The following is a 26174-nucleotide window of genomic DNA, read 5'->3' on the forward strand; positions in this document are numbered from 1 at the left end:
GTGGCCTCACCAGTGCTGAGCACAGGGAGACAGGTATTGAACATCTATCAATCTCTATCAGGATTCTTCATCCCTTAACTCATAATTTATTTTTTTTTTTTATAATATTAATTCTCTCCACATAATGTGTCCAGGATAGAATTCTCTTTGCTCATAAAACTGAACTTCTCATTCATATTATTATCTTACTTATTGAAATATTTTTCTAGAATTGCCAAAATCAAGTCTTGCCTTGCTCACAACTACCCATGGGGCTGTTGCAAAGATTGTTATTTATGCATATCTGAAAGTCTAAGCTACCTGTGTGCACTCCTATGATGTTGAGCTGCAATCATTTATTTAGGATTTACAGAAACTTGGTACAGCAGTATCAGGCTTTAGTAACTTACCTCCCAAATCAGTGCTTCATCAATGAATATAATGAATATTGGTGAAGCTGTTAGGTATATATTACACAGACTTTCTCATTTCCTTGAAAGTATCTGTATAAACTATATGCAAAAAAATTCTTTTGCTTTCTTACAAGTAGGTGTTTTTCAGAAGGTTGTCTTTTTTTCTTTTTTTTTTCTTTTCTTTTTTTTCTCTCCTTTTCTCACTCTTTCTTGGCCTTTCTGAGGTAGATATCTTGAAATTAGAAACGTTGTGGGAGGGATTGTTCTTGAATTAAGTCTAAATTGCACAGTGGAGGTGGCCTCTCCATGTCAAAGAAAGTGCACTTCTCACAGAAGTAATCACTGAGAGTAATCATAGGCATTGTTCCACCCTTTCCCTGACAAGTCCATCTTTGTAACCCTGTTAAGATAACCATAAGATATATACCATAAGATATTCTTACAGAACTACTGACTTTGCCCGACAACAAAATTTTTGAAGAACAGAGATATTTCCTCCTAATTATAATAAAGTGAATTTTAAAGCAGCCACATACTAATATAGGAAGAAAATACTATACCTCCCTGAGTTATAATGCTAGCATTAAGAGTTGCCCTCTTTTTCATTGATACTTCATTCCTCTCAGTATATAGTGTCAACTGCATTTGCTGCATTCTGGAATTACATTCCAAGAAAGCTCACTTGAGGACATAAAGGGGTGGCATTCCAGGAAAGAACCTTGCAGTTCAATTGTTTCCTTTCTCCCATACAGTGTTTAGAATTTCTTAACATCTGTAAGCATTTTAACACCACAGTCTGTTTATGACATTCAGACATTGTTTCCTACTGCTGTCAATCTCATCACATATTTTTGAAGCTGAATTAAGAATAGCCGTCTACATTTTTTTAAGTAATTATTTAAATGACTATAAAGTCTCACCTTTAACTTGGGTTTTTAATGATGGCTTTAGAAGATATTACTGGCTTGCAGTAACTACAGCAGTTACTCATTTTCCTATCAAAAGTGAGAGGTAGCCTTGCCATATTCACTTACATAAACCGTGTACTGGAACCTCAATTAATGAAATGATTTCATAGAATCATAGAAGCACTGAATGGCTTGGGTTGGAAAATCCTGAAGATCATCTATTTCCAAACCCCCTGCCATAGGCAGGGACATCTCCCACCAGACCAGGATGCTCAAGGGCCCATCCAACCTGGCCTTGAGCACTTCCAGGGAGGGGGCAGCCACAACTTCCCTGGGCAACCTGTGCCAGCACCAAATTTCAATCTACTCCAGCAGAGTATCCAATCCACTGGGCTGTCTGAAAAGGAAGCAGAGCAGGATGGTTGTGGTTCTTTTCCACAAATACCATGTTTTGTGGCTTGCAGCACTCAGCAGCCCTCAACACCTTCAGCAGAGAGACTTTGCTGGAAAGGAACGGCAGCTGTGGAGTTACAGATCTACACTGCAGCTGGCAGAATTTACCTCTTTAAAACACAGTGCAGTAAAGTTTGTAAAATTTGACAAGACTAGTGCTTTCTGAACTGTACCAGTAAAATAATTAAAGCTTCTATTTTTTTCTCAAGTAGAAGCTGAATTTATTCAAGTGCCAGGTAGCTCTTATCAAAAAGTTTTTTCAAAGAAACTGTAACTAAACTATTAACTTCACATTCAAGAGGTCAGTAAAATCATGTGAAGGGGCATTTTTAAGGTGCCATCTCAAACATCTAAATTTTTATTTCAAATTTTGGAGTCGTTTGAAATAATGACTTTATAAAATCATGTGAAATAACTGTAATATTTCTGTATATCCGTCAGAAAAAAACTTAGTAGTATTATACAGTAGCACATTCTAGTGGTATTTAAAGCTGTGAAATTAGATCACACCTCTTCTTTGAAATCCTTCTTTTCATGAGTTTCTAAATAGGCCATATTCTTTGTTAAGAGATAAACCTTGAAACATATGGCTTTTTTATTACTAATTTTTAGTACTCATCTTGTGGAAGTGCATTTTCAGCTGAAAAATTCCTTCCTTCCCAATGCATTTAAAATGAAACAGAATGTGAACTTTCAGGGATTTTTGTTTGGGTTGTGTTTTTTTTCCCACTAAGATATTTAAATTTTCTACGTTCAGGTCATAATTCTTTACTCTGTAATATTTGCTTTTCCTGTTGGCAAGAGAAAAATTAAGAAGTAATAACTTCAATTTTTAAAAGGAGTTTCAAGTTTATATGTCTGCAGATGTTTATCCTGTTTTTGAACTTGCAAAACTGGGTTCTCCCTCCTCACAATGTTCTGCATGCTGTGCAAAGCCATACCTCATTACAGCCTAGGAATGACTTGGTGCCTTCCTTGTGTTTACATGAATAATTGGGGGTTTTTTAACAAAAAGAATCTACCAAGTTGGCAAAATCTATTTTGATACCAAACAGGAAAGGAAAATTGCTATTCACTTTCTGGCTCTGAGAAGAGGCCATTAGTATAAGAACAGCAATAGAGAAGTCCGCAAGGACCAGGGAGCAAAAAGAGGCAGGAAACTTTCTCTCATCCTGTTTAATATCTCCAGATCTGAAAATATCCCTGCTTTATCTTATCTGTCATACCCCCCAGCCATGCTTAGCACTGAATTTGTCTGTATCTTTGCTATTTCGCAGACAGACATTAGCTGGCTGCATGTGAGGAATGTAAACATCTCCTCTTCATGCTTCTCTTCCTCTCCCAGAGGATGAAATATTCACCTTTCAAAACGTATTTTTAAAACAGCATATGAGAGTAACATTAACATCCACTACAGTTACCTGTTGACTATTTTCATAGACTTAACTAGAGTTTTATAGCAAAATATGCTGCCTGTTTATTCAAGGAAACCTTGCTCTATAGATCATTGCACAACACAACTCTGAAAAGAAATTCTGTGTTTGCCAAGGTGTATGCCATTAGGCTAGTAAGAATTTGCTCATATGTTCTTGCTTGTCTTATCCTTTTCCTCTCATTTCTTCTTTATTTCCTTTCCTGCTGGGCCTAATCCAGAAAACATATGTGAATCCCTCATGTCAATGGGATGCTCACAGAAAGGGAGAAATGTGAGTGCCTGCTTCTCAAAGCAACTCTCCACTTTTGCAGACTTCTCAAGACTTTCAGCTGCCTTCTGAATTCATCCACATATCACTGCTTTTAAAACCAGTTTTAAAAATAGAAACATTTAGAGATTGAAAGTGTTACTTACAGTAGTAATTACTATTATTTATTTTAAAGAATAATGATTTCCAGGGTGTATTGGATTTTGTAGATACTCAGTAGCTTGCTGAAAAAGACATCATATTGGCAATGTTTTGATTTTTTTTCCAGGGACAGTGAAAATTCTTGCTCAGATTCAAATTTACTCATTCACAGCGATCAGCCTATCCAAAAGTTGATTCTTGTTCTTTCCTATGTCTGTTGATATTATTTCAAATTTGACAGTGAAATGGGACTATAATTTCAAACATCAATGTACTCTTACATCTTTGTAGTGGTCTCATTTTGTGCTTATTTATTAGAGCAGAATATATTAAAAATTGCATGATGAAAGATTACAGACATATCTGTGATGTTAAAGAGTGAATGGACCATTAGGCTTTCTCAGTGGCTTTATTAATATCTTGAAGTGACCAGAATTATACACCATCTGTTAACAGGGCCATTAAGTTATCCACCTAGGCTTGGGCTTCTTAACACAGACTTTTACAGTTCCTTCCTGAATTAAAAATACATTTCTGGGGAACATATTCAACCACATTGATTAAAGGAGCTCTGTGAGAAAAATATTCAGAATGAAAAAATATGAGTAGATTATCACCTCACTGATTTCTTCTGGTGTGCTAAACATGAAATTATGCAAAAGATGCTGGACATCATCGTATCCTACTGATTAACCTCATCAAAAGAACTTCAGAAGATTGATTATGATGAGTGTAGACCTGCTATAGTGTATGTCAGAAAAAGAAGTCCTTGTCCCTGAAATAGCCTACTGAAAATTTGAAAATTACTGGAAAGGACATATGAAAACTTTTGTGTGAAGATCTGTGAGAGTTATTGAGGTTTGGAGGTAGATTAGGCTGAAAATCAAATTAATCTCATTAAGACCATGGTGCCAACATTGCTGAGGGAGGTTGATTATGCTGCTTTCTTTGACAACAGTTGACAATTGTTCTCAGGAAAACACTGTAAACTCTGTTGTTTTGGGGGTAAATATAAATATAGGGAACCACAGAACCATAAAATGGTTTGGGTTGGAAGCAACCTTAAAGGTCATCTAAATCCAAATCCCCTGCTATGGGCAGAGACACCTACCACTACCCCACTACATGGAACTCAGAGCTCCATCCAACCTGACATATACTTATTTTATGTATTTTGTGTAAATGTATAAATATATGCATGCTGTGAACATAAAATTAAAAGTAGTCATATATTTATATATACACATAAATACCTAACATGTTTTGAGGAACCTAAAATATATGTTTATCTCTGCAGTCAATCTTAAATGAGTAATTAAATAAAACATATTAACTGAGCTCTGCTACAACAGAATCTGTTTTCTGTAGTTGTTTCTATTTCATCTCACTTCCTTTGCTAGGAAAGGGAAGATTTCATGCTTCATTATCTGAACTTAGTCTGAAAAATCTGTCTTTGCTTTTTTTGAATGTGTATCAAATTCCTTTCGGAGACTTTTATTGCTACAGCAAAATGCAAACAAGGTCTGTGATTAAAGGATTGCTCTGCTAAAGCCAAAGTCATTAGCAAATAGCATCACAAAACTTGAGGGATGGGCAAAAATATGCTGACCTGATATCACAGATAATAAATACAGACACAAAAGCATTCTGAGGATGTACTTCTGGGAGCATCTGAAATTAAAATAATAAGAAAATAGACCCCTATCGATTCAATATTCTTCTGCTTCTTATTGTTTCAAAACTCTTTTTAAGAAACATTTTTTTCATTGAGAGGGTTGTCAGGCATAGGAATGTCCTGCCCAGGACAGTGGGGGAGTCACCATCTCGAGCACAGACCCTATGAGGAGAGGCTGAGGGAGCTGGGGCTGTTCAGCCTGGAGAAGAGGAGGCTCAGAGGAGACCTCATCACTCTCTACAACTCCCTGAAAGGAGGGTGTAGCCAGGTGGGGGTTGGGCTCTTTTCCCAGGCAACTCTCAGCAAGACAAGAGGGCACGGTCTTAAGTTGTGCCAGGGGAAGTTTAGGTTGGACATTAGAAAGAATTTCTTTACCGAGAGGGTGATCAGACATTGGAATGGGCTGCCCAGGGAAGTAGTGGATTCTCCATCCCTGGAGATATTTAAAAAGAGACTGGATGTGGCACTCAGTGCCATGGTCTAGCAACCATAACGGTGGTTCAAGGGTTGGACTTGATGATCTCTGAGGTCCCTTCCAACCCAGCCAATTCTATGATTCTATGATCCCTGGAGACATTTAAAAGGCATTTGGACCTGGTCCCTAGGGACTTGGTTTAGTAGTTGACTGTGGTGTTACTCAAAGATTGGACTGGATGACCTTGGAGGTGATTCTGTGTTTCTCTCTGTATTCTGAGCCTTTAGGAGGGCTTCAGCAGTGCAGCTGCCTACTTCTTGTCAATCTGTTGGTGACAGACAGTTTTATTCAGGAAGCTGTGTAAGCGTTCAGTCCAAAGATGCAGTGGGTGCACACAGCTTGCTGGTAGCCCTTTGCACATTCTCTAAAATTCTTCTAACAGAAGTTCCAATAAATCATGAGGTTTGATTTAAGTATCAATAAAATTCCTTATGACCTCTGACTTTCAAGCTTTTAGGGTGTGTGCTTAAGCTATTCCCTTTGATCACAGCTGACCCTTTACTATACCCTATCATCTGAGATGGGTGACTATGGCACATGGTGCCCGGGATAGCCATGATCTGAAATGATGATGCATATGTTTTCCATCTAGATTCCAGGAGCTCAGCTATAGGAAAAGAAGCAAATAATTCAAATAATGGCACAGATTGGAAGTGCCTAGCAGTAGGGCTCATAATTTTTGAAACTTTTACTCTTCAGATCTCTTCCTTATAACAAGCCAAACTTGTTATTGTAATCTCATGGCCCAGGGAACAGAGAATTTAGCAAAAATGCTGAAAGCAACCAGATTTTCCATAAAACAACAAAAGTGAGCAACTGCATTGCTTCAGGCAAGCAAAGCAGAGAACACAACAGCAGTTGCTTAAACTGCCCTATTAATCTTTAAAAGTGCTCCTGAGTGCAGGTGGGAACATTCTGGTTAGTCTCAAAAGAGGGAGTTATTTTTCTTGTCAGGAATTTTAGCATTCAAGTGAGTTTTCAAAGGTCCCTTTAGGGTGCTTTTTAATGTCACTGGAGTCTGATACAGACCCTTAAATCTAGGACCTACCTTTTCACGCATTTGTCTCCACTGCAGAACTTATCTCCATATATAGCAAAGGATGGTATGACTTTCTTATATTGAGACAGAGAAACAGAGCACAGAACCCACTAGAAATTAAAGAAATTAAAGAAATTATTAACTGTACTATTATTGCAAGATTGTATTCTTAATAATACTTTTATCCTCACGCTTTGTTCAAAGCCACTGTGCACAAAGTATAGTTATTTGGATAAGAAAGTTGAATCCTGTTTTGGTTGCAATCTACATTATTGTCCCTCTTCCTCATATGACATTATGTGGGCTGTTGGCACAAACTTCATCTCCTATTTGCAGACAGTTTACTAGGAACTTGAGAACAATCTCCTCAAGAAAAGGTCATTTTGCAGGATTTGTCATATTAGGGTGTCTATGTTGCAAAAGACAAATAAATACAGAGGAATGAACAGTTTTAGAATAATCAAGCCAGGCCAGACCTCTCCATTTCACATGTAGAAATCCAGTTTCCATCAACATTGCAGGAGTCTTCTCAATAGGTCCTTCTTTAACCAATGTATTTGCTGAATGTTTGGAGCCTGTATATAGTGAAAAGGTTCTCTAGGCATGTGAGTCTGCTCCTTCCTCCTTTGGGTGTCAATAAATTAAATGCTTAAAAATAGTGTGGGAAGAGCTTCCTACAGATGTTGGAGGCAGTTTATCTTTGAGGGAAGATATGTTGGTGACAAATTTCAATTTTGTGATATTTCAAATCTATGCAGCTACAACTCCCTAGGTATCTCAGAAATTTTGTTTAAAAACAGAAAGAAAGAAAAAAGAAGTTTTAGGTTAAAATGTACTTGCTCTGACTCACAATTGATTTACCTTGTAAACTTTTATAATGTTCAGAGTTTTATGAATGTTTTGGACAGATTTTTTTTATGACCTACAGTTGGAACCTTTACAAATTATTTCTGTATGCACTGACCTTTTCAAGCCTTCTTTTGCCTTTCTTGTCTTTCTGCACTGAGAAGCTTTCCTACAGCTTTCCTATAGCTGGTGGCTAGATATGGCCTGCAAGTGCTATCACTATCACAGCTGCATTTTGGTCTTGTCTTGATTCTTCATTTCATGCCTTGATACAACTTGAGTGAGGGACACACCAATCTGCAGAAACCATTGACTTTGCACAAACCTTTATCCTATTCCCAGTCTTCAAAACTTGAAAGAGTGCTTGCAGTTTGCCATCACTCCAAAGCTGTGCTGATACCCCTGGGTCATCAGAGGGAGCAAGTGAGAGAAATTTTCAGACCAACTGCTCAGCACAATCACATGTTAAGGACTACACTGGAGCAGAAGAGCTTTTCTGGACAGTCATGACTTCTTTGTGTTCTGATGAATTTCTGTATTCATGTTGAACTTCGTATGACATGGGATGAATAAGGCCCATATTTATCCAGCCCTGCCTCATCAAAGTTTTTCTTTTGGGCTTGGAGCTTAATTCTGCCATACCTTGTTACTTCTCTGGGCTGTTTCTCAGACAGAAAGACTGCCAGAAAAAGCATTAGCCATGGAACTGGGATTAGAGCATGGATCTGAATATTGCCAAAGATCAGAGCTCATCTTTAGGGCTAAGAAGTTTCAGAAAACATCCCCTTGCTGGTTTTTATAGCTTGTTATTATGACTAACACTGAAGGAAGTAGAATGCAATATGCTTCTCTTGTTGAATTCTTGTCTTCTAGATCTCTAAAGAAATACCACTTCACTAGTAATTTTGGTAAATCTAATTTTAATTTTAATTTTAATTTTAATCTAATTGTCTGATTTGCAAGGAAGTAACAGATCCATGAACTTGTGGCAAATTAAACAATGCAGATGAAAAATGTCTATGGTTGAGGTAGATCATCATGTTGTTTTAAAATAAATTTCCACTTCTCATAAATCTTAATTTTAAGAGGAGTGCAGGGGTTGGCCTGTAGCCAACTGGGTAAGAAGGATCTTAGTGTGGATTGCTTGGTAAAAATAGATTAAACCAGTGTAACTTTATAACAGTAGTTATGCTTGATATAGAAATCCTTTCCTGTACTCGTGGTCTGATGTCATGGCTACAGCATATGGTCAATCTCTAAACCTCTTAATAGCAGTAAGTGGTAACCATGAACCTCTAACATCATCATCTAAAAATTACTTTGCTTCTTTACCCCTTGTAACTGGTCTCAGCCCCTGATACTGAGGTCATGTCATGGTCTATGTCTGAAGATCTTGACACTGTGACTTTTCTTTTTGTAGTGGTAATTAATATAGGTGTATCACATGGTCCTGCTGGTCGAGTGTTCATTGAGCTTGCTAACAAAAAGAGATGAATTCCCTGGTTCTAGTCCACCAGCCAGGAGCCAGGTCAGCCAGCTGAATAGTCCCAAGAAGATCAGCCGATGTGCTTCAATTTAAGTATACTCTTCATGTAACCTCTTCACTAGAGTTCTGATGATAAGGACAAGATATTGTCTGTATTATACTTTCACCAGCCACCTCAACCAGGAAAACTTGCTGGGAAGCAGTGTGATTCTTTATTACATTGTTTTAGCAGGAGTGTCACAATTACTGAATGGACTACTGATGGTGCACAAAAAGGACTGACACAAGCCACCAATATGATAACAAGCAAGAGACTTTATTCTATGAAACATCTCAACTTTTATACTTGTTATTATCTTATCCACGAGTACAGGCATAGTTTGTGTTACCTTTTAATTGGTTATTATGAGCTGATCATACATACTCATTGCAAGCTAATAGGCTATGGTGTCTCCCCTACTTTGTTTACTTGAAGCAGAGCCTCCACTAACTTAATGCAATCTTCCTAAAAAGCAAAACATGTGCTACTCTATTCTTTTGCCAAGTCTTTTAATGTCTACTATCTACCTTCCTTTTACCCAAAGTCACAAATGCTTTTACCTCAAGGTTAAAGCACTAGCACATCGAGGCCAAAGTCTTCAAAACCTGAAACACTATCAGCTACAGACTACTTTCAGTCTCTAGCTCATGGAGCAAGTAAAAGCCATCTTTGTAACACTGAAGCAACAGTTTAAATAAAAAATAAACAGGAAAAAAAAAAAGAGTCAATGCTCAATATTTAAAAATTATTATCCCAATCAAGACAGCATGGGAGCCAGTGATATCCTTCCCTATTTGCTGATGGACTTATTCAATATTGTCAGCCCAGACCTTTAAACCAATATGTTCAGCAGTACTGAGGAGAGATGGAGTGTAACTGGCCACATGCAGAGCAAGCCAGGATCAGAACCTGTGGTTTCAGAAAATGAGTGGGTGGCCAACCAAGGTAATCAGCTAGTGAGTCTTTGGCTAATAGTTGATACTCATGCTTCAAAGTGCTCCTGCGGTTAGAGCAAGTTTCATTAACAGTGGAACACATATTTTTTATCTCAGGAGAATAGATAGATATTCTCTCCTTATCTCATAAGGAGAATTTATATCTCCTTGGAATTAAATACTAGGGAATGTGCATGTGCTTTGTCCAACATATCTGTACCTTAACTACAAGCTTCATTGTGTGTAGTGAATTACCAGGAAATGTTCTGTTTTTTTCTAGCATTATGTGTAGTAAGTTTTATTACCTATTGACCAGGTGTTTGATGGAAAATCTTTTTTCCTCACTGGTAAAAATAGAAAGTGGATAGCATGTCAGAACTAGAGCATCCTTGTCACCCTTAGAAAATGGAATGGAAATGTTTATTGCCTCAACCTAATTAATGTTCATTTATAATATATACATACTGTAATGCTACAGTATGAAGAGTTAGATATTGCTAGGTACAGCACAAGCCACAATAAAGTCAAGATCTTTAAAGTTATGCTTTGCCAGGCCTTTGTGCTCTTGCACATTCTGTGAAATTTCAAGTGTTGACTGCTTTCTTATGGAGGAAAAGGTGCTTCTGCTTTATCCCATCCATGCCTGTCTTCCAGTTTTTCTAAGAGTGTATTTTTTGGTTACTAACAAGGAACGAAAGAAATAGGAAATAGCATGTCATAAAGCAGAAACACACAGTGAAAAAATTATTTCTGCAATGCATAATCATTATGTCACAGCATCATATCTGTTTGTCACACAAGTTATTTTGGTGTGTTGGCTTTTTTGCTGGAGTTTTATTGTCTTCTTTAAGTCTGTTGATTTTACTTAGTATTAATTTCTCATTAATGTTTTGTGTTGCTATAGGCACTGTGCACAAAGTACACACAAATGAATGCAAGGAACATAATCTTTATTTTTCCTCTTTAGTTTTAAACTATGTTGTTCTATTATCTGTTAAAATTTATCCAGATTCACCACCTAAAAATAGAATCATAAAATCATAGAATAGTTTGGGTGAGAAGGAACCTTCAAAGATCACCTAGTCAAATCTTCCTGCTGCTGGCAGGGACGTCTTTCATTAGATCAAGCTGCTAGAAGCCCTTCTCAATAGGTAATGTCCATTTGAAACCAAATGTAGAATTTAAATAGATATAATGAAATTAAACATTATCTCCAAGCACTTAGAAAACAGTATTATTAGGACTTAAAGGGATTACATCTCACCTAAAAGAAAGTACCTGCCATAGGAATGATTTCCAATAAGAATCAAAATTAATCCATGGGCTGAGAGCCAACACAAATCCTATACATAGTTTAATAGCTTAAAAGCCATACACAGTCAAGTGGGATTCTACTTCAGTAGAAGTGTGATTATTGGGCTGATCCAATGTTCAGAAGCAAACTTCTTACAACAAACTAGAGTATTGCTTCAGTGATGACTGAAAAAATGGGGAGTAGGACACAGTATTTCCCTTCTCTGCATCACTTCCATAAGTCCCACATGATTTTCCTGGAAGTCCTATTGTCTGTGTTCTACTTGCTCTCCAATTATGACGTCTATCTGAGATATTATCAGCTGCTGATAACTGCTGATGTATGGAATTAAGATAAAGATATGTTTATGTAAATTTAAATATACAAATATATGAGTCTGAAGCTCAGAAGGCAGCAACTTTTCATCCAGGAATAAAATTCCAATTGTTAAATGAATTCCAGAGAGACTACATTAAGCTGAAACTGAATCTCTTCCTATGAGGCAGCAGCATTCTTCTATAAAAAATAAGCAGTTTACATTGTATCACCTGCTGAAGATTAAGCATTTTATATATACCTGCTTCATGATTGCCTGAGACAGTGGTAAACAGTACATCATCTATTAAAAAACTTCTAAATATCTGACTGTGCTTTCTGAAAGAGTTCCTAGCTTTCATTAAACGTACAACTGAGAATAAGCCACTTGTGTAGTTTCTTTTGCACCATGCACAGGGTTTCCAAGCACTGAGTTAAAAAATACTCTTTAAAGGTATTTAAAAGCTGTATATTCAGGCAAAGAGTTTTTTAATTTTCTAAACTATTGTAAATTATTATAAAGATGCAGGTTAATTTTTTAAGGTCTGGCACATTCAACTCACTTTATGGATAAAGAATCTCCAAGAAGTTAGAGAGGAGTCTGACTCAGCCACAGAAAAAAAAAAGAAAAAAAATTGATTTTTGCCAGGCTTTCTTTTATTGATTGGCAGCTTAACATTTATCAGCTCAAACAGCTTACAGCTGCCATTTTGTGAAGTGATATTTTAGAGGTCAAGCTGATGCGCCAAGTGGTTTTGTTTGCATTTCTAAAACTGATCTTTGCTAGGCCATCATTATCCGCTTTTACCTGCTCTGAGGGCTCAAGACATACTAAAAATAATTAAGTGAAAAATAATTATGAAAAGTTCTTCTCCCAGACTTTATCCATCTTTTCTGAATAATATTTTTTTAAAAAGAAGAAAAAAAGCAAGAGCTCTGGTGACATCTCTTCTGTTTTTAATCAAAGAATTTTAACTATCCTGTTGCTGCTTGCTTCTCTTACTGCATCACAAGCAGCCTTGAAATACAGACATGACATCTAGTTAAGAATCTCTAAATAAGACCATTAAGCCAAGGAATTATTTTTAATGACCCATATAAGCAAACATACCAGTATTCCAGAAATTAGAGGTTTTACTTAAAAGAGGTGTGTGTACTGACCACATGCCAAATTCTTGCATTTAAAACGTTTTGGCAACATTTACTGAGCTGCTTTTCTGTGCCAATTTACTAAAAGAAAGCTGTGACACCAGCACCAAGGATATCACACTTTATTCCCACAGCTGTGATAACAAAAGGTTATCTAGCAGTATTTGATACACACTATGATACACACCCACATTCCAAGTCTGTATTCCTGCTCATCAAAGAGTTCCTGAAATAGGTAAGAGTGAGGATGTGTGTGCTGCTTGACAAATGGCATTTCTTACAGTTGACAGTTGTTAAAAAAACTTGATAGCACTGTGCAATCTCTGGCATTGTTGTATGGAAAAAGTCTCAGCTGTTTCCTATCACTGTATATTTATAATTATATTTTCATTAAGCTGAATTGTCTGTCAGCTACTGATTTCACAAGTTGCTTCCATATCACAGCTGAAAATTTTCTAAGCCAGTATCAAGAACTGTTATGCAAAGTCAGAAGACAAATGCCTCATCAACTCTAAATAATCCTCCAGCAAGTCTGCGTTTTTAGGGTAAAGAAGTTATGGAAAGTACAGCAGCAAATCACTAAGAGAGATTTCTTATTACTAACTAGCAGTACCAGAGACTGAAAGGATGTAATTCACCCAGTATTTTTCGAGTGTGGTCAGAATTAAGATAATTAACAGATCAAAATATCAAGAATATTCCTTCTAAAACTGGAATCTGCACCAAATGTCACTTTAGCAAGGGTGAAAGTAAACAAAATGACAGGATGGATTGTCAAAGTGGGATGCAAAGGGAGAATCAGTGTCATGGCAGTGCTGACAAACTGGCATCTATGGAAATGAAGCTATTTGGTGGGCATACAAGCTGACAATTCTGCACATGTTTTTTTACAGCTAACTTGGATCTGAGGTGAGGAAACAGGAAACTAAATGTAAATTATTAAAAAGAATCAATATAACTAATCAACTAATCTCACATTTATCTCCAGTCAAGAGGCTGGTTTTTGACATTTAAATAGTGTGGAACAAGATGTTTAAAAGATGTGTTTGAAGCTGAATATAATTTCATATGATTATAGAATGGTTTGGGTTGGAAGGCACTTTAAGGATCACTTAGTTCCGAACACCCTGCCATTGGCAGGGGCACCTTCTGCTAGACTAGGCTGCTCAAAGCTCCATCCAGCCTGGCCCTGAACACTTCCAGGGATGGGGCATCCTCAACATCGCTGGTCAGTGCCTCACCACCCTCACAGTGAAGAATCTGTTACGTGAAGAAACGTTTTTGAGTGCATTTTAAACTCACATCAGTTTCTAGAAGCAGGTTTCTTAGCTAAGATCATGGTAATCTGGATGGTGGGCAGAGGGGAGAAAAGAGAGCAGGGTGCTTAGCTGAAGACTTTCACTTGAATCCTTGGCAGCTGAGTCTGCCCTACTGCAATCCTACTTAAAATTTATATTTATTACTTAAAATAATTATGGTGGAATTTTGGTTTAGATTGTGTCCAGTACCACAGGGTAAAACTCTTTCTGGTTACTGTGAAAAAATTAAATCTTAAATGACATTCTGATCAAGTAACAACGAAATTGCTTTTCAGGCTGTAAAACCATGGAGACATAGATTATGGACTGAGGTTCACACAGTACCTGGTGTGAGGGTTCTTCTGCCAGACAGAAAAATCCTATGCACACCTACAAAATAAATAAAATATTTGCAATTTCTTCCCCCTCAACTTTAATGTCCTATTTACATATGAGGGAAAAAACAAGTTATTTAACTTATTTTCTTTAAAATAAATGAAGGCATCTTTCATTGCCCTTGTTTTCTCTTAAATGATCCAAAGTTAGAGGTTTTCATGGGTTTTTTTTCCCTCCCTGTCTCCTAGGAAACTGATCTCATGACCTTTAACATCTCAATGCACCGTTCCTGGTGGCGGGAACACGGGCCCGGCTGCATCCGAAGGGTGGTCCGACCTTCTGCCCCTGGCACCCTAGATGATTACTCCTACGTCTCCGTAACAGGCTGCATAATTGATTTCCAGTACCTGGAGGTCATTCACAGTGCTATCCAAATACTCCTCTCCGTAAGTTCCCTGTCTCTTTTTCTCCTCAGATCCTGGCAGCCCTTTGGCGGGCAGCCTGATGCTATTTGGTGCCTCTGTCCTGAAAAAAGGAGGTGTAGTTGTTGGAGGGTAGCAGCAGAGGTTTTAAATTGTATTTTGAATTAGAGAATTATATTTGTGTTGAAATGTGCACTGCTCTTCTCTTTCCCTATATCCCTAAAGCTCTGTACAGTCCCATTCTGGCCTTTTCTGAGGCAGGTGAAAATTAATTCCAGTTCTTGGCTGTCATTCATTACAACAGGTACAGCAAAGGAGAACATACTAGTCCAAAACTGACTAACCTAAACCTTTTCAAAGTTCACAATCAATGACAGTATTTATTCAGCCCTGCACGTAAATATAATTTACTTGATACTTGGTTAAGTTTCTTCTCAAAGTGAGATATGGATGTAACACTTGATAAAGGTGAGGAAAATATTAGGAATTAAATATTCATTTATATTTGACCAAGTTATTTGTTCTTTCCCGGGACCCATGCTATTGGAATACTCTGCTTTTGTAAAATGTGTTTTGTAGCCACAACATCAGTCAAAACCTGTAAGTACAAGAAGTTGTTATAGAAAATCTGCACTCTAGGAAAACACTCGGGCTGGGTGACTTGTTTTGGGAACAACATCCCAGTCCCTCCTCAGCCTGATGGCTGTTTCTGCTTGTGATTAAAAGGTTGTTTGGTATGAGCTCCACATGATCACTAGTAGTGGTACCTCTTTCTCACTGTGGTCTCAGATATCCCAACCTGTTCTGAGAACATAAATGCTCATGGTTGGTGGTGCTAACCATGGCCATCAATACTTGTCAGGCAGTAGAAGAGATGCAGTCAACAACCCACACCTACAAGTCGTGTGAGCTACCTGGCCTGGGCAACCACAAATGGTTAGTCTACTTTTTAATTGAATCTGTTTTACTGCCTGACCAATAAATACCATTACTAGCAAAATAAAAGGGATCTATAGGCTAAACTTCACTCATTAGTTGTAAATTATTTTCAATTTTTTTTTTTTTCAAGAGAGGGGCATTTCTCTCAAGATAATTTCTCTGCATTACTTAATGCCATTTGTAAGATGCCGAGTGCTTTTTCCTTGAGGCTAGTTATAAACAAAAATTAAGAAATGTTTATCTTGTAACATAAATTAATAAATTTCCATTTGTCAATCCAGGTCTGAATTAGTGCATTTGGTTAAGTGCATCAGTGACATCACATGCACCTACACAAGCCATGTGTCTACTCCTGGCCTGTCAGCTTCTCAGGCACCAGTGGAATCTACACAATTTCTAGAAACTTCTACACAAGCCTTCTCCTGACTATTGTTTGGTTAGGCGGCAAAGGCTTTGAGTCGTGGTCTTTTCCAGTGAAGGCAAAATCCCTTTTCTTGAGGCCCAGCCCTGTGTATCTCAACACACAGTGCAATGTTTCCATTGAAAGTAGGCCTTGCAGAAGGATTTTGCACAGAAAAATCCTGAAATCTGCACTGAAATTTGCATGGGAATCTGCAAAACTTACCTGAATGATCTTTCCTTACCCTTGTGAACTTTCTTTACCTGATAATCAAAACAGATTGCTTCCCCCACAAGCTCTTCATTTGTAGGTCATTCCCCTTGGGACGTGGCGTCTGTCACTCAGCTTCAGAGAGCCTGTACAAGAGATACTGAGGAGAGGTTGCTTTAAAAGGAGAAAACCTTAAATATTTCTAATACTTCCTCACTTCTACAAGAAAAAAAAAGTGTATTGTGTTAGAAGTTTTCTAGATTTTTTTGTAATTAGAAACTTAGAGTTCAGTAGAAATACAGGTGGTCATTGAAATCAGGAACTTTTTTTCTTATCAGTGCAGTACAGCTCTGGTCAAAATTTACCAAATGAGAGGAACACAAATATTAATATCAGAAAAATTGAGTAAAACCCTTTAATTTATAGAAACTAAAAGAAATATGAAAATGGAAAAGTTTAAAAATAGTGTAACATTTTTAAACATAAAATGTAACAGACCCTCCCATTGTAGAGAGACTGGTTTCCTGGAACAATCCTAAATAAATTGTGTATACAATTCATTGCAATTTCAAATTGTGCAAGGAACTTGTAAAACTTGACTGTAAATAGTTGCCAGTCTCAGATAATTCTTTTGACAGATATTCACAGTGTTGAAATTAATATCCCATTTGCAAAGTAGTTTTTTTCCAGTCTTATTATCTTGCTACCCTATCTGTGATGCATTATCATTAGCATAGCACAAGTCTGTGATTCCATTTCCATTCTGAATGGTAGTTTAGGCTTTTTTCAGTGGCTGTCACACCGGACAGAAGTCACCACCTAGATTATTATACTTCCCTTCCTTTTTTGTGTAATATTGACATGAGGAAGCTCCTGTTCATTTCAGATACCTAACTGCTTTCCTGATTGGGGTACCAATTTCAATTGTCAGGTCGTCTTTTACAGTACTGAAGAGTTGTATAGCAGATCCTTTGCTTCTTTATTTTCCTAGTAGCTACTCCTAAAAGTCTATATCTTTTTTGACCTTATGACCTACTTAATTTTCATAACATTTTAATGTAGCTGTAGTAGCTTAACAAACCATTTTACAGTGTAACAAAAACTTCATTGGCATAACAAATCCTTTTATCATGCTAACCCTTGTAAAAAGGACTGGGAAGATGAGTGCTTCCATTTAGTAGGGAGTTAAAGCCTCTATAAGAAGAAAGTCCTCCAGGGGTAAATACTGGATACCTGACAGGATATATAACCAGCTAGCAGTAGTTCTTCAGTTTTGAAAAGTGGGTTTTATTAAAATCTCTTTTCTCAAACTGGTATGATAAAATTTACATGCACAGAATGCTGTACCTGTGAGTCCATTTAGCCCCTGCTTCAGGGAATAGGTTTGATAAACATTTATTTCATTCTAAAACAGTAAGGTTCTTCTTGTTTCTAAAAAAAAAATATCTTTTAGCGGTGAAACAATAAGTTGGTATCTCATCCTGATTCTGGGTGGCTGTTGAGGTGTTTGGGAGTCGAAGGTGTTAAGCATTTCTTTAAGTTAGGGGAAAATCAAGAGAAATATTAGAGAGTGGGGTGCAATTCTTAGTAAAGAAGAAATATTTTTAAATTGTGTATTGAAAATCTACATTTGTTCTGTGTTCTAACAATCTATTTGTTGTGTAGGGTAAAGTACATATTGTGCACCTTTTGTGCAACGTCTGATTTTGAAATGCAAGGCAGATCATCTTTACTGAAACTTGAATTTTTGAAGAATAAATGGATATTACAGTCAAAATAGTGACTTAGCAGCTTTCAGAAAGGCCTTCATGTAGTCTTTTTCATTATTTCAAAATAATGAATATGTAGAATGTTACGTGCTAGGAATGCACTGTTTTTAATAGCCTGAGATTTAAAAAGTTCTCCAAGTTCAGAGAGTTTTCAGTTTGAACCTGTGCCTAATATCATACTAAGTTCTCCACAGCTACACTGTGAAGCAGACACCCCCCAAAGCTGGGCTTCAGTGAGGTAGATCTGGAATTTGTATAACTTCATCAGCATTGAAAAAAAAGATTAATTCCTTTTGGTAGAGGTAGAGGTTATTTTGAAGATAACCACATAGTCACCCAGTTTTCACTAAAGTGTAAAGCCAGGCAAAGATGTGATATAGAGAGATTAAGAGTAGTGAATCTTTTCTGTAGTGGAGTTAAAATAATTGAACACACTCCCCTAGGGTAAAGTCAGGCACCAATCAATGAGGAGTAGCTTCTCAGTATTACTACCAACATAAGCAGAAAAAAATATATTACTTTCCAGAGAATATGATGCAGTTGTAAGATTGCAAGGATAAGGAAAAACACTCCTGGCAACCAAACTTGGAGCTGAGTACTGAAGTCACTGTGAGTCTGAACAATTTTCCTGCAAGCTGGAGAGAGGCCAGCTCTTACAAAGCAGCTCACACCTCTGCTGATGCTCTCAGCCTCCCAGACATGCTCATGTGTTCAAGACACCTACTGAGAAAAATCTCTGGAGTGTTCCAAACAAAACTATGCCTGGGGTTTCCTAGGGGAGAGTGGTAACTGGAACAGGTCAACCTCATGGTTCTGTAGCAGCATGGATAGTGGTGTACCAGAGCCAAGAATGTTCTCAGGCATGTGGGAGTTGCCTTCTATTGATACAGCCACAGTGGGCAAGTGTCCAGCCAAAATTTGTTCCTTACAGTGGACCGAGGAAGGAGCTGGCAGGAAATAATTGGATTGTCCATTTAACTAGAATGATACAGAAGAACAGTTTAAATTTTCAAGTCTCTTCCAGGGAAAGTAGATGTCATGTGGAAACATACCTTTTGCTACCCTGTCAAGAAAGGTAGGGAATAAATTTCTGTGGCAGCTCAGTACCACAGAATCACACAGAATGGTTAAGGTTGGAGGTGTCTGGGGATGGAGACTCCACAACATCCCTGGGCAACCTGTGCCAGTGCTCTACTGTGAGGCAACCCTCACAGTAGAGAAGATTTTCCTGATACTCAGAGTGAACCACCTGTGTTTCAGTTAGTGCTTATTGCCTCTGTAAAGAGTCTGGCTCTGCCCTTTTTGCCCCTTCCTTTCAGGTGTTTGTATACATTAACAAGATTCCTTCCTGAGCCTCCTCTTCTCCAGGCTGAAGAGCCCCAGTCCTTTCAGCCTTTCCTCCAGTCCCTTCATCATCCTTGTGGCCCTTTGTTGAACACTCTCCAGTATGTCTCTCTTGTACTGCAGAGCTCAGAACTGGGCCCAGTACTCCAGATGAGTCCTCACCAGTGCTGAGCAGGGTAATCTCCCTCAACCTGTCTGGCAATGCTTTGCTAATGCAGCCCAGGATATAATTTGCATTCTTTGCAATAAAGGTGCATTGCTGACTGGTGTTCAACCTGATGAGACCCCCAGGTGTCTTTCTCCCAAGCTGTTTTCCATCTGGCTTCCAATGGCTCCCAATGTATTTCAGTGCATGGGGTTGCTCTTCCCAGGGTGCAGGACTTTGTGCTTCCCCTTGACAAACTTCATGAGGTATGTTAAGCTAAAAAAAAAAAAAAAATTATTTATATTTCTAGTGATTAACTTATTTTCTATAAAAATAGTACTTACCTATCCAAAAGTGTCATAATATGAGTATAAATTGATGCTAAACACTTTTAAAAATCAGATTGTTCATGTTCTTAGACTTCTCATCCTCACATTTGCAGATTCCCCAGCTTTAACTGACCAGATAGGATGACTTAAATATTTTGACTTATTATTCTTCTTATTATTATAATTATCATTGTTGATGTTTTTATTACAATTAATATTAATAAAACTGCTGTGTCTTCAAGATAGTTATTTCCTCTTATTTTTGAGGAATTAATCTCTCACAGTTTTTTGGTGCCCTATAAATGTATTTGTCTCCCCAGAATGTACAGCATCACTTGCGTAAGGAAATGAAAAATCATGTGATCTGATTACATTATTTCTGAATGTCTGTCACTGGTCAGTGCCTCACACTGTCCCCAAGATATTGCCTCTCTTTGTGTCTTAAAAAAAAAAAATCTGCCAAATATTGATTATTTAATATGAAAATGAAAAATTACATTTAGTAGACAAGTGCTTTAGCAACCATATTTAACACAACAGACATTAAAATGGAGGTCATGAATCTCATGTAAATAATTAATCAAAGGACACATTCTGGCTATTGAGCTATAGACTGAGATTAGTGGCAATACCAGAGTGACAATGTTGGATCATTGACACAGCTTTTACTACTGAGCTGTAAGTTTGAATTCTTGTATTAATTTGGATGACTCTTCCTCTCTCCCTGATGTTAAGAATTGCCTTCTTTGTGCCATTTGAGAAGCTCCAGGAGTTGCTGTGGAAAGAAATTGCCCAGGAGCTTTTGCCCCTTCCTTCTGTCTGTGGTTTGGTTCACATGCATTTACGTGCATCAAAAGGTTTAATGATATCACTACATAATGTGGTTCCTCCAGGGCACTCAGCAGAGCCCTTTTTTTCCCTTTAGTTATGGCCCTGCTATTTTTATAATTGGGCAGAAAATGGTACTAGGAAGCACATCATGTATGTTGTTCTCCAAGGAACATCCCTGTAGAGGAGATACCAGTGTTCAGGCCGGTTCCTTGCTCTCTTTTGATTTCCCTGAGTCACATCTGAGTCAACATCAGTATGTGATAGAAAACATGGGAGATAATTTAGTGTTAAGGCCTACAGGAATATTATATGAATAAAATATAGTTGTTCTGAAGGTATTACATTTTTTCTTAAATTTTTCCTTGCTATCTTTTCAGGTTTTTTTGTTTATTTTTTAAGGAAACAGTTAATGTTTTCTTTTCTATAACAAACAAGTGTACAGTGTCATGGAAAATTAACTTTGCATTGTCTGCAGGACTGAAACTCAACATTATTCCAAAGGGGCTATGAAAGATATACCTGTTCATCATCATCATCATAGCCAGGAACATTTCTGTCTTAGTCACATGAGCAGTCAGTTAAGGTGAGATGTTGGCTACTCAGGGATTCATTAGTAATTTTAGTGACCATCAGATTATTAAAATCAGAATATTTTCAGGCTGAGCAGTGTTACAGAGGAGCTGTTGGTCTCTGGAACAGACTGCAGAGAAGGTGGAAAATAGCTCATGAAAATAGCTTTCAAAGTTACCCCCTAATTTTTTTTAGTAGCTGCCTTGTATTTTTACAGCAATCTATGCTTTCTTCAGTTCCTCCAGTGTTTATAGCATTTGATCAGGGATGCATACAGCCCTTTGCCAATAACAAGCTGTCAGTGTTAAAAAATATAACCAAGAGAAATAAAATTAGTTACAGACTATATGTGCACCTACTTTCTAGGCACGACCTTATCCTTTCTTGTCAGATTTATTTAGACCCCATTATGCATGACAGTGCATAGGTGGTATAATACACAAGTATATTTGTCTAATTACCAGATTGGGTCAATAAAGCCACTACATGAGGTAGAATAAAGAAAAATCTGTTTTTTTTACTTCTCTGTTGTCCTTTACAGGGCATCTGCTTTTTGAAGCAGCTCATTTCAAGGAACTGTAAAAACTCACTTGTACTGTAACCATTCATTTATTCAGCAACTTTTATGATGTGTATTTGTGAAAAAGAATGAGACAACTTCTGCAGTAGAGTTAGCTAAAGGTGAGAAGACAGGGGAGAGCAAGTTAAACACTTGCAATATAGTAGTGCATTCACCTTAATAACTAATCAATATAAGAACAAATTGTTCTAGACGTTTTTCAGTGCTTGATATAGATTTTTTTATGCTTCGTATGAAAGTTGCTATAGAATTTTTTCAATATTGACCAAAAATTTCAGTGAAATTGAGTGCAGATATAAAATATTGCTTACATAAAATATTTAGAGTAAAAATAAAAGTCAATTGCTTTTTAAATTTTTTTAGTTGATTAATATTTCAATAAAAATGATGCAGAAACTCAGGAGAAAAATTAAAGGTTTGGAAACTATCTTTTTTTTCCCCCCTCAGTTTTTTCCCAAAATTACCTCCTCCATGGCAGAAGCAGTGTAATAGACTGTATTTCTGGAATTTAGTTATTGTAATTCTTAGTCAGATACTTTCATTGAGATAAATTTCCAGCATTTTCAAGTAAATCTGAACTTGCTGAACAGAGAACTTCAGCAGCCTGATGGACAGTAAACTTTGTGGTTACTGATTCCAGTAAAAGGCAGCATCACTGCAAATAAGCAGGAGAGGTGATGGAAGAGGTAAAGTCATATTAAAGTTCCCTGAAACACTTGTTCTCCTGCATATTCTTTTTAGATCTAAACAGAATGCTGAATATATGTAACATAAGAAATTTGGAAAGTATAAGAGAAAGTGAGAAGTAGAACAAATTTTAAACTTATTTTTAGTGAATGAAAAAACCCAACATTTTCATTTAAGAAAATTGAAGCAATATTTCCTTTGGATTTGAAGGATATTTTATTAACTATACTGTCTGATGGCATGAACTGTTTGATGGGCTACTGAGATATCAACTATCTGGAAATTCATGTTTAAGCCAGAACATGGTGCTCCTAAGAAAATTTGTCTTTGTGTTTGTCAGGACACTCCTGAGCTTTCAGCAGCCTCTGTGGCAATCAGCTCATGACAGTTTTCTCAGAAGGTGGAATCAAATTCATAACTCTCTGCCAAGATGCAGTTCAGGGCAAACAGCTCTGGTCCAGCTCGGCACTGTGGAGCTTCAAGTCTGCTCCAGCTGCAGAGGTGTTAAACCAGCCAAGGAAATTAACTCCTTCTCTAGGATAAGTGTTCACATGATTGACAGCTCTGGCTGAATGAGTTTGACTCAGTTCTTTTTTTGTTTCCAGAAAACACAATTCTGAGTGATTTGTACACGCATATGTGCTTTTAAATAATTAACTTGTATTTTACTAAGATCTGATTCCTTAGAATCATGCACATGGAGTGCAAAGGACACCAGCAAACCAGAGGCAAGCCTCAGCCTACAATCTTGCTGATCCCAACCATAGTAGATCTGTGCTCACTCATATTTACCAGGATGATTCCTTCTGCATGTTGTAGTTGATAACCATGTGAACAGAATTTCTTAAGTGGGTGAAAAATATTTGCTGATTAAAATCTGTCCCCGTGTGAGCTTCCACTGACAGGACATTTTTCTTTTAATTATATAGTGAATTCACAGTCTAGCTCTTCCATTAAAATATGTCACCCGGATGTGACCTGACTGCAGAAATAATTATTTTATTTTCTTTACTACAGTCCCATACTGTTTGCAATTCTCTCTGTTTTGTCCTAGGGAAATATGAGAAGCCAGAGCAGGGATTTCACAAAACAAGCAGTGACACAGCTCATACTCTTCAAGCTTTGAGAGAATTATTTGATTTTCATCAAGGAAGAAAGTCAATGTGCATATATGCTCCCCTCAGAACAACTCACAAAAACGCAGATAAGGTTTTCTGGGAAACTGTACTTTAATTTAGGAAGATTGCAGTCCAGAGTAAGTTTTAAAAGGCCTGTGTACTGTAGATGCTGCCATCACAAGCTTTTATCATTAATGGTTCTGGCCCCAGTGCTGTAATATATCTGTGTGTCTTGACTGTTCTTTGTTCGCAATCTAGTACTGTGGAAACTGTCAAAAAAATGTTTCCATTATATTTCATAGATTCGTTGAATGATTTGGGTAGGAAAAAACTTTAAACATCTGATTTCAACCCCCAGCAAATGCTGGGACACCTCCCACTAGACCAGGTTGCTCAAAGTCCCATTGAACCTGGCCATGAACACGTCTAGGGACAGTGCATCCACAGCTTCTCTGGGCAGCCTGTTTCCACGTCTCACCACTGTCACAGCAAAGAATTTCTTCCTAATGTCTAACCTAAGTCTACCCTCTTCCTCTTCCTGTCATTACAAGTCTAAAAAGTCCCTCCCCAGCTTTTCTGTGCACCCCTTCAGATACTGAAAGGCTGCTATAAGGTCTCCCCAGAGCCTTCTCTTCTCCAGGCTGAACAACCCCAACTTTCTCAGTCTGTCTTCATAGGAGGGGTGCTCCAACCCTTTGATCACCTTTGTCACCCTCCTCTGGACTTGCTTCAGTAGTTCCATGTCCTTCTTATGTTGGGAGCTCCTGAACTGGACACAGTACTCCAGATGGGCTCTCAAGAGAGCAGAACAGAGTGGGAGAATCTCTTCTCTTGACCTGCTAGATGGACTTCTTTTGATGAAGCCCAGAATATGGCTGGATTTCTGGGCTGCAGGGCTGATCAAGACTCCCATCATCAGGTGTAAGTTCCAGCACAAGATGTGCTTCCCTGTTATATGCCTAAGTGAGAGATTGAAAAATGAGGCATAGAGGGGCCATTCCATCCATGCTACAAATATGCTTACGTGGTGCTGGAGGAAGGTGCCAGGCATGGAAACATCCCAATTTGTGCAAAATCCTCTGATGTAGAGTATGAAGAAAGGCACCAAGCTGCATTAGTGATGCCAGAGTGCTGCTTCTGCTGCTTCAGTGCCTGCCTGGGGAGATGATTGATGCAATAATCTTTATTCTCATAGTGGGTGTGTAGCTGCATGGAGGAAGTAGAAAAGGGGGACTGTATCTTATAGGACTCATTCAAACAGGTAACAGAGAGCAGAGTATGGCTGACACTGCACTATAACACGGGAGGCTAATAAAAATTTGTATATAAGTACAGTCAAGATGCATGTTGATAAATACCTAAGAAATGATGCTTTACAGCATCACAATAGCAACTGACGTGGAGTTGCCTCATGATTTTACCTTTTTTTTTAGTGTGAATTTGTTTTTCAGTCATTGCCACTGTTGCCTAAGGGAGTAAGCACTTCAAATACACTTTCATAAAACCAAAGAAATGAGTCTCATGTCATGGAAAGAAAACTTACAAACACAGATGAGAAGGATGAGGGTTGAGATTGTGGCTAGAAATAAGTATATATGAGGATTTTTATGTTCTCTGAAGTTTCAGAATAGACAATGACTGAGTGAAACAGATGCTTGAGGCATTTCTTTGCTGTGGTTTGATTATGATTTGAATATGATTGCTACTGGTGTTGAAAGGTAGACTGATATGAATTACTTTCAGCTGGTACAATTTTTTTCTTCTATCAGTAACTATTCTGAGAGAACAAAATCACCTTAAAGCAGAAGCTTGAAAAGCAAATTTTATTTCTTTTCTTCTTTTTATATGATGTAGAAGGCTTCTATTGAAACAACTGCTCACGTGGAAGAACAAAAAAAATGAATGATGCTGTTGCTTCATAATTCTGTTATTTGACTGAATCAACATGATGATCAAATAAATCAGGTGTTATGGAAGACATCTCCTAGATCTCTGTCTGAAGCTATGATATTGGAAAAGAGTTTTCAAGAAATCATTCCTAGTAATGTGAAACTTTTCTAGATTAACTTTCAATACCTTCTAGGCAAATTCCTGCTATGTAGATTAATAGATAATCATTGTGAATGATGGCAAAATGTGATAGATAATTAAATCAGCCTCTTAAAAGAAGATGATAATTTCCATTTTTATTTATGATTTGTTTAATTTATGCTTACTTTATTTATTAATGTATAATGCACCTGATATATTCACACAAGTACATGCACAGAAACTCAAATAATAGCTAAAATATAAAGATCAACATAGAAAACTACATTCTGGTCACTTACACCAGGTGTTTTGAG

At 37.4% G+C, this 26174-nt stretch overlaps 1 protein-coding gene across 2 annotated transcripts in view; it reads left to right on the forward strand.

The window, feature by feature from the left end:
- NKAIN3 (sodium/potassium transporting ATPase interacting 3) overlaps nt 1-26174 on the forward strand; it is a 338160-nt gene that overhangs the window by 236562 nt on the left and 75424 nt on the right. For both annotated transcript variants that reach the window (XM_030445568.1, XM_030445567.1), the window contains exon 4: nt 14734-14931. In XM_030445568.1, the coding sequence (XP_030301428.1) occupies nt 14734-14931 (198 nt within the window). The remainder of the gene's footprint in view (nt 1-14733; nt 14932-26174) is intronic.

This window comes from Calypte anna, chromosome 2 (assembly GCF_003957555.1).
Source record: "Calypte anna isolate BGI_N300 chromosome 2, bCalAnn1_v1.p, whole genome shotgun sequence".
NCBI lineage: Eukaryota > Metazoa > Chordata > Aves > Apodiformes > Trochilidae > Calypte > Calypte anna.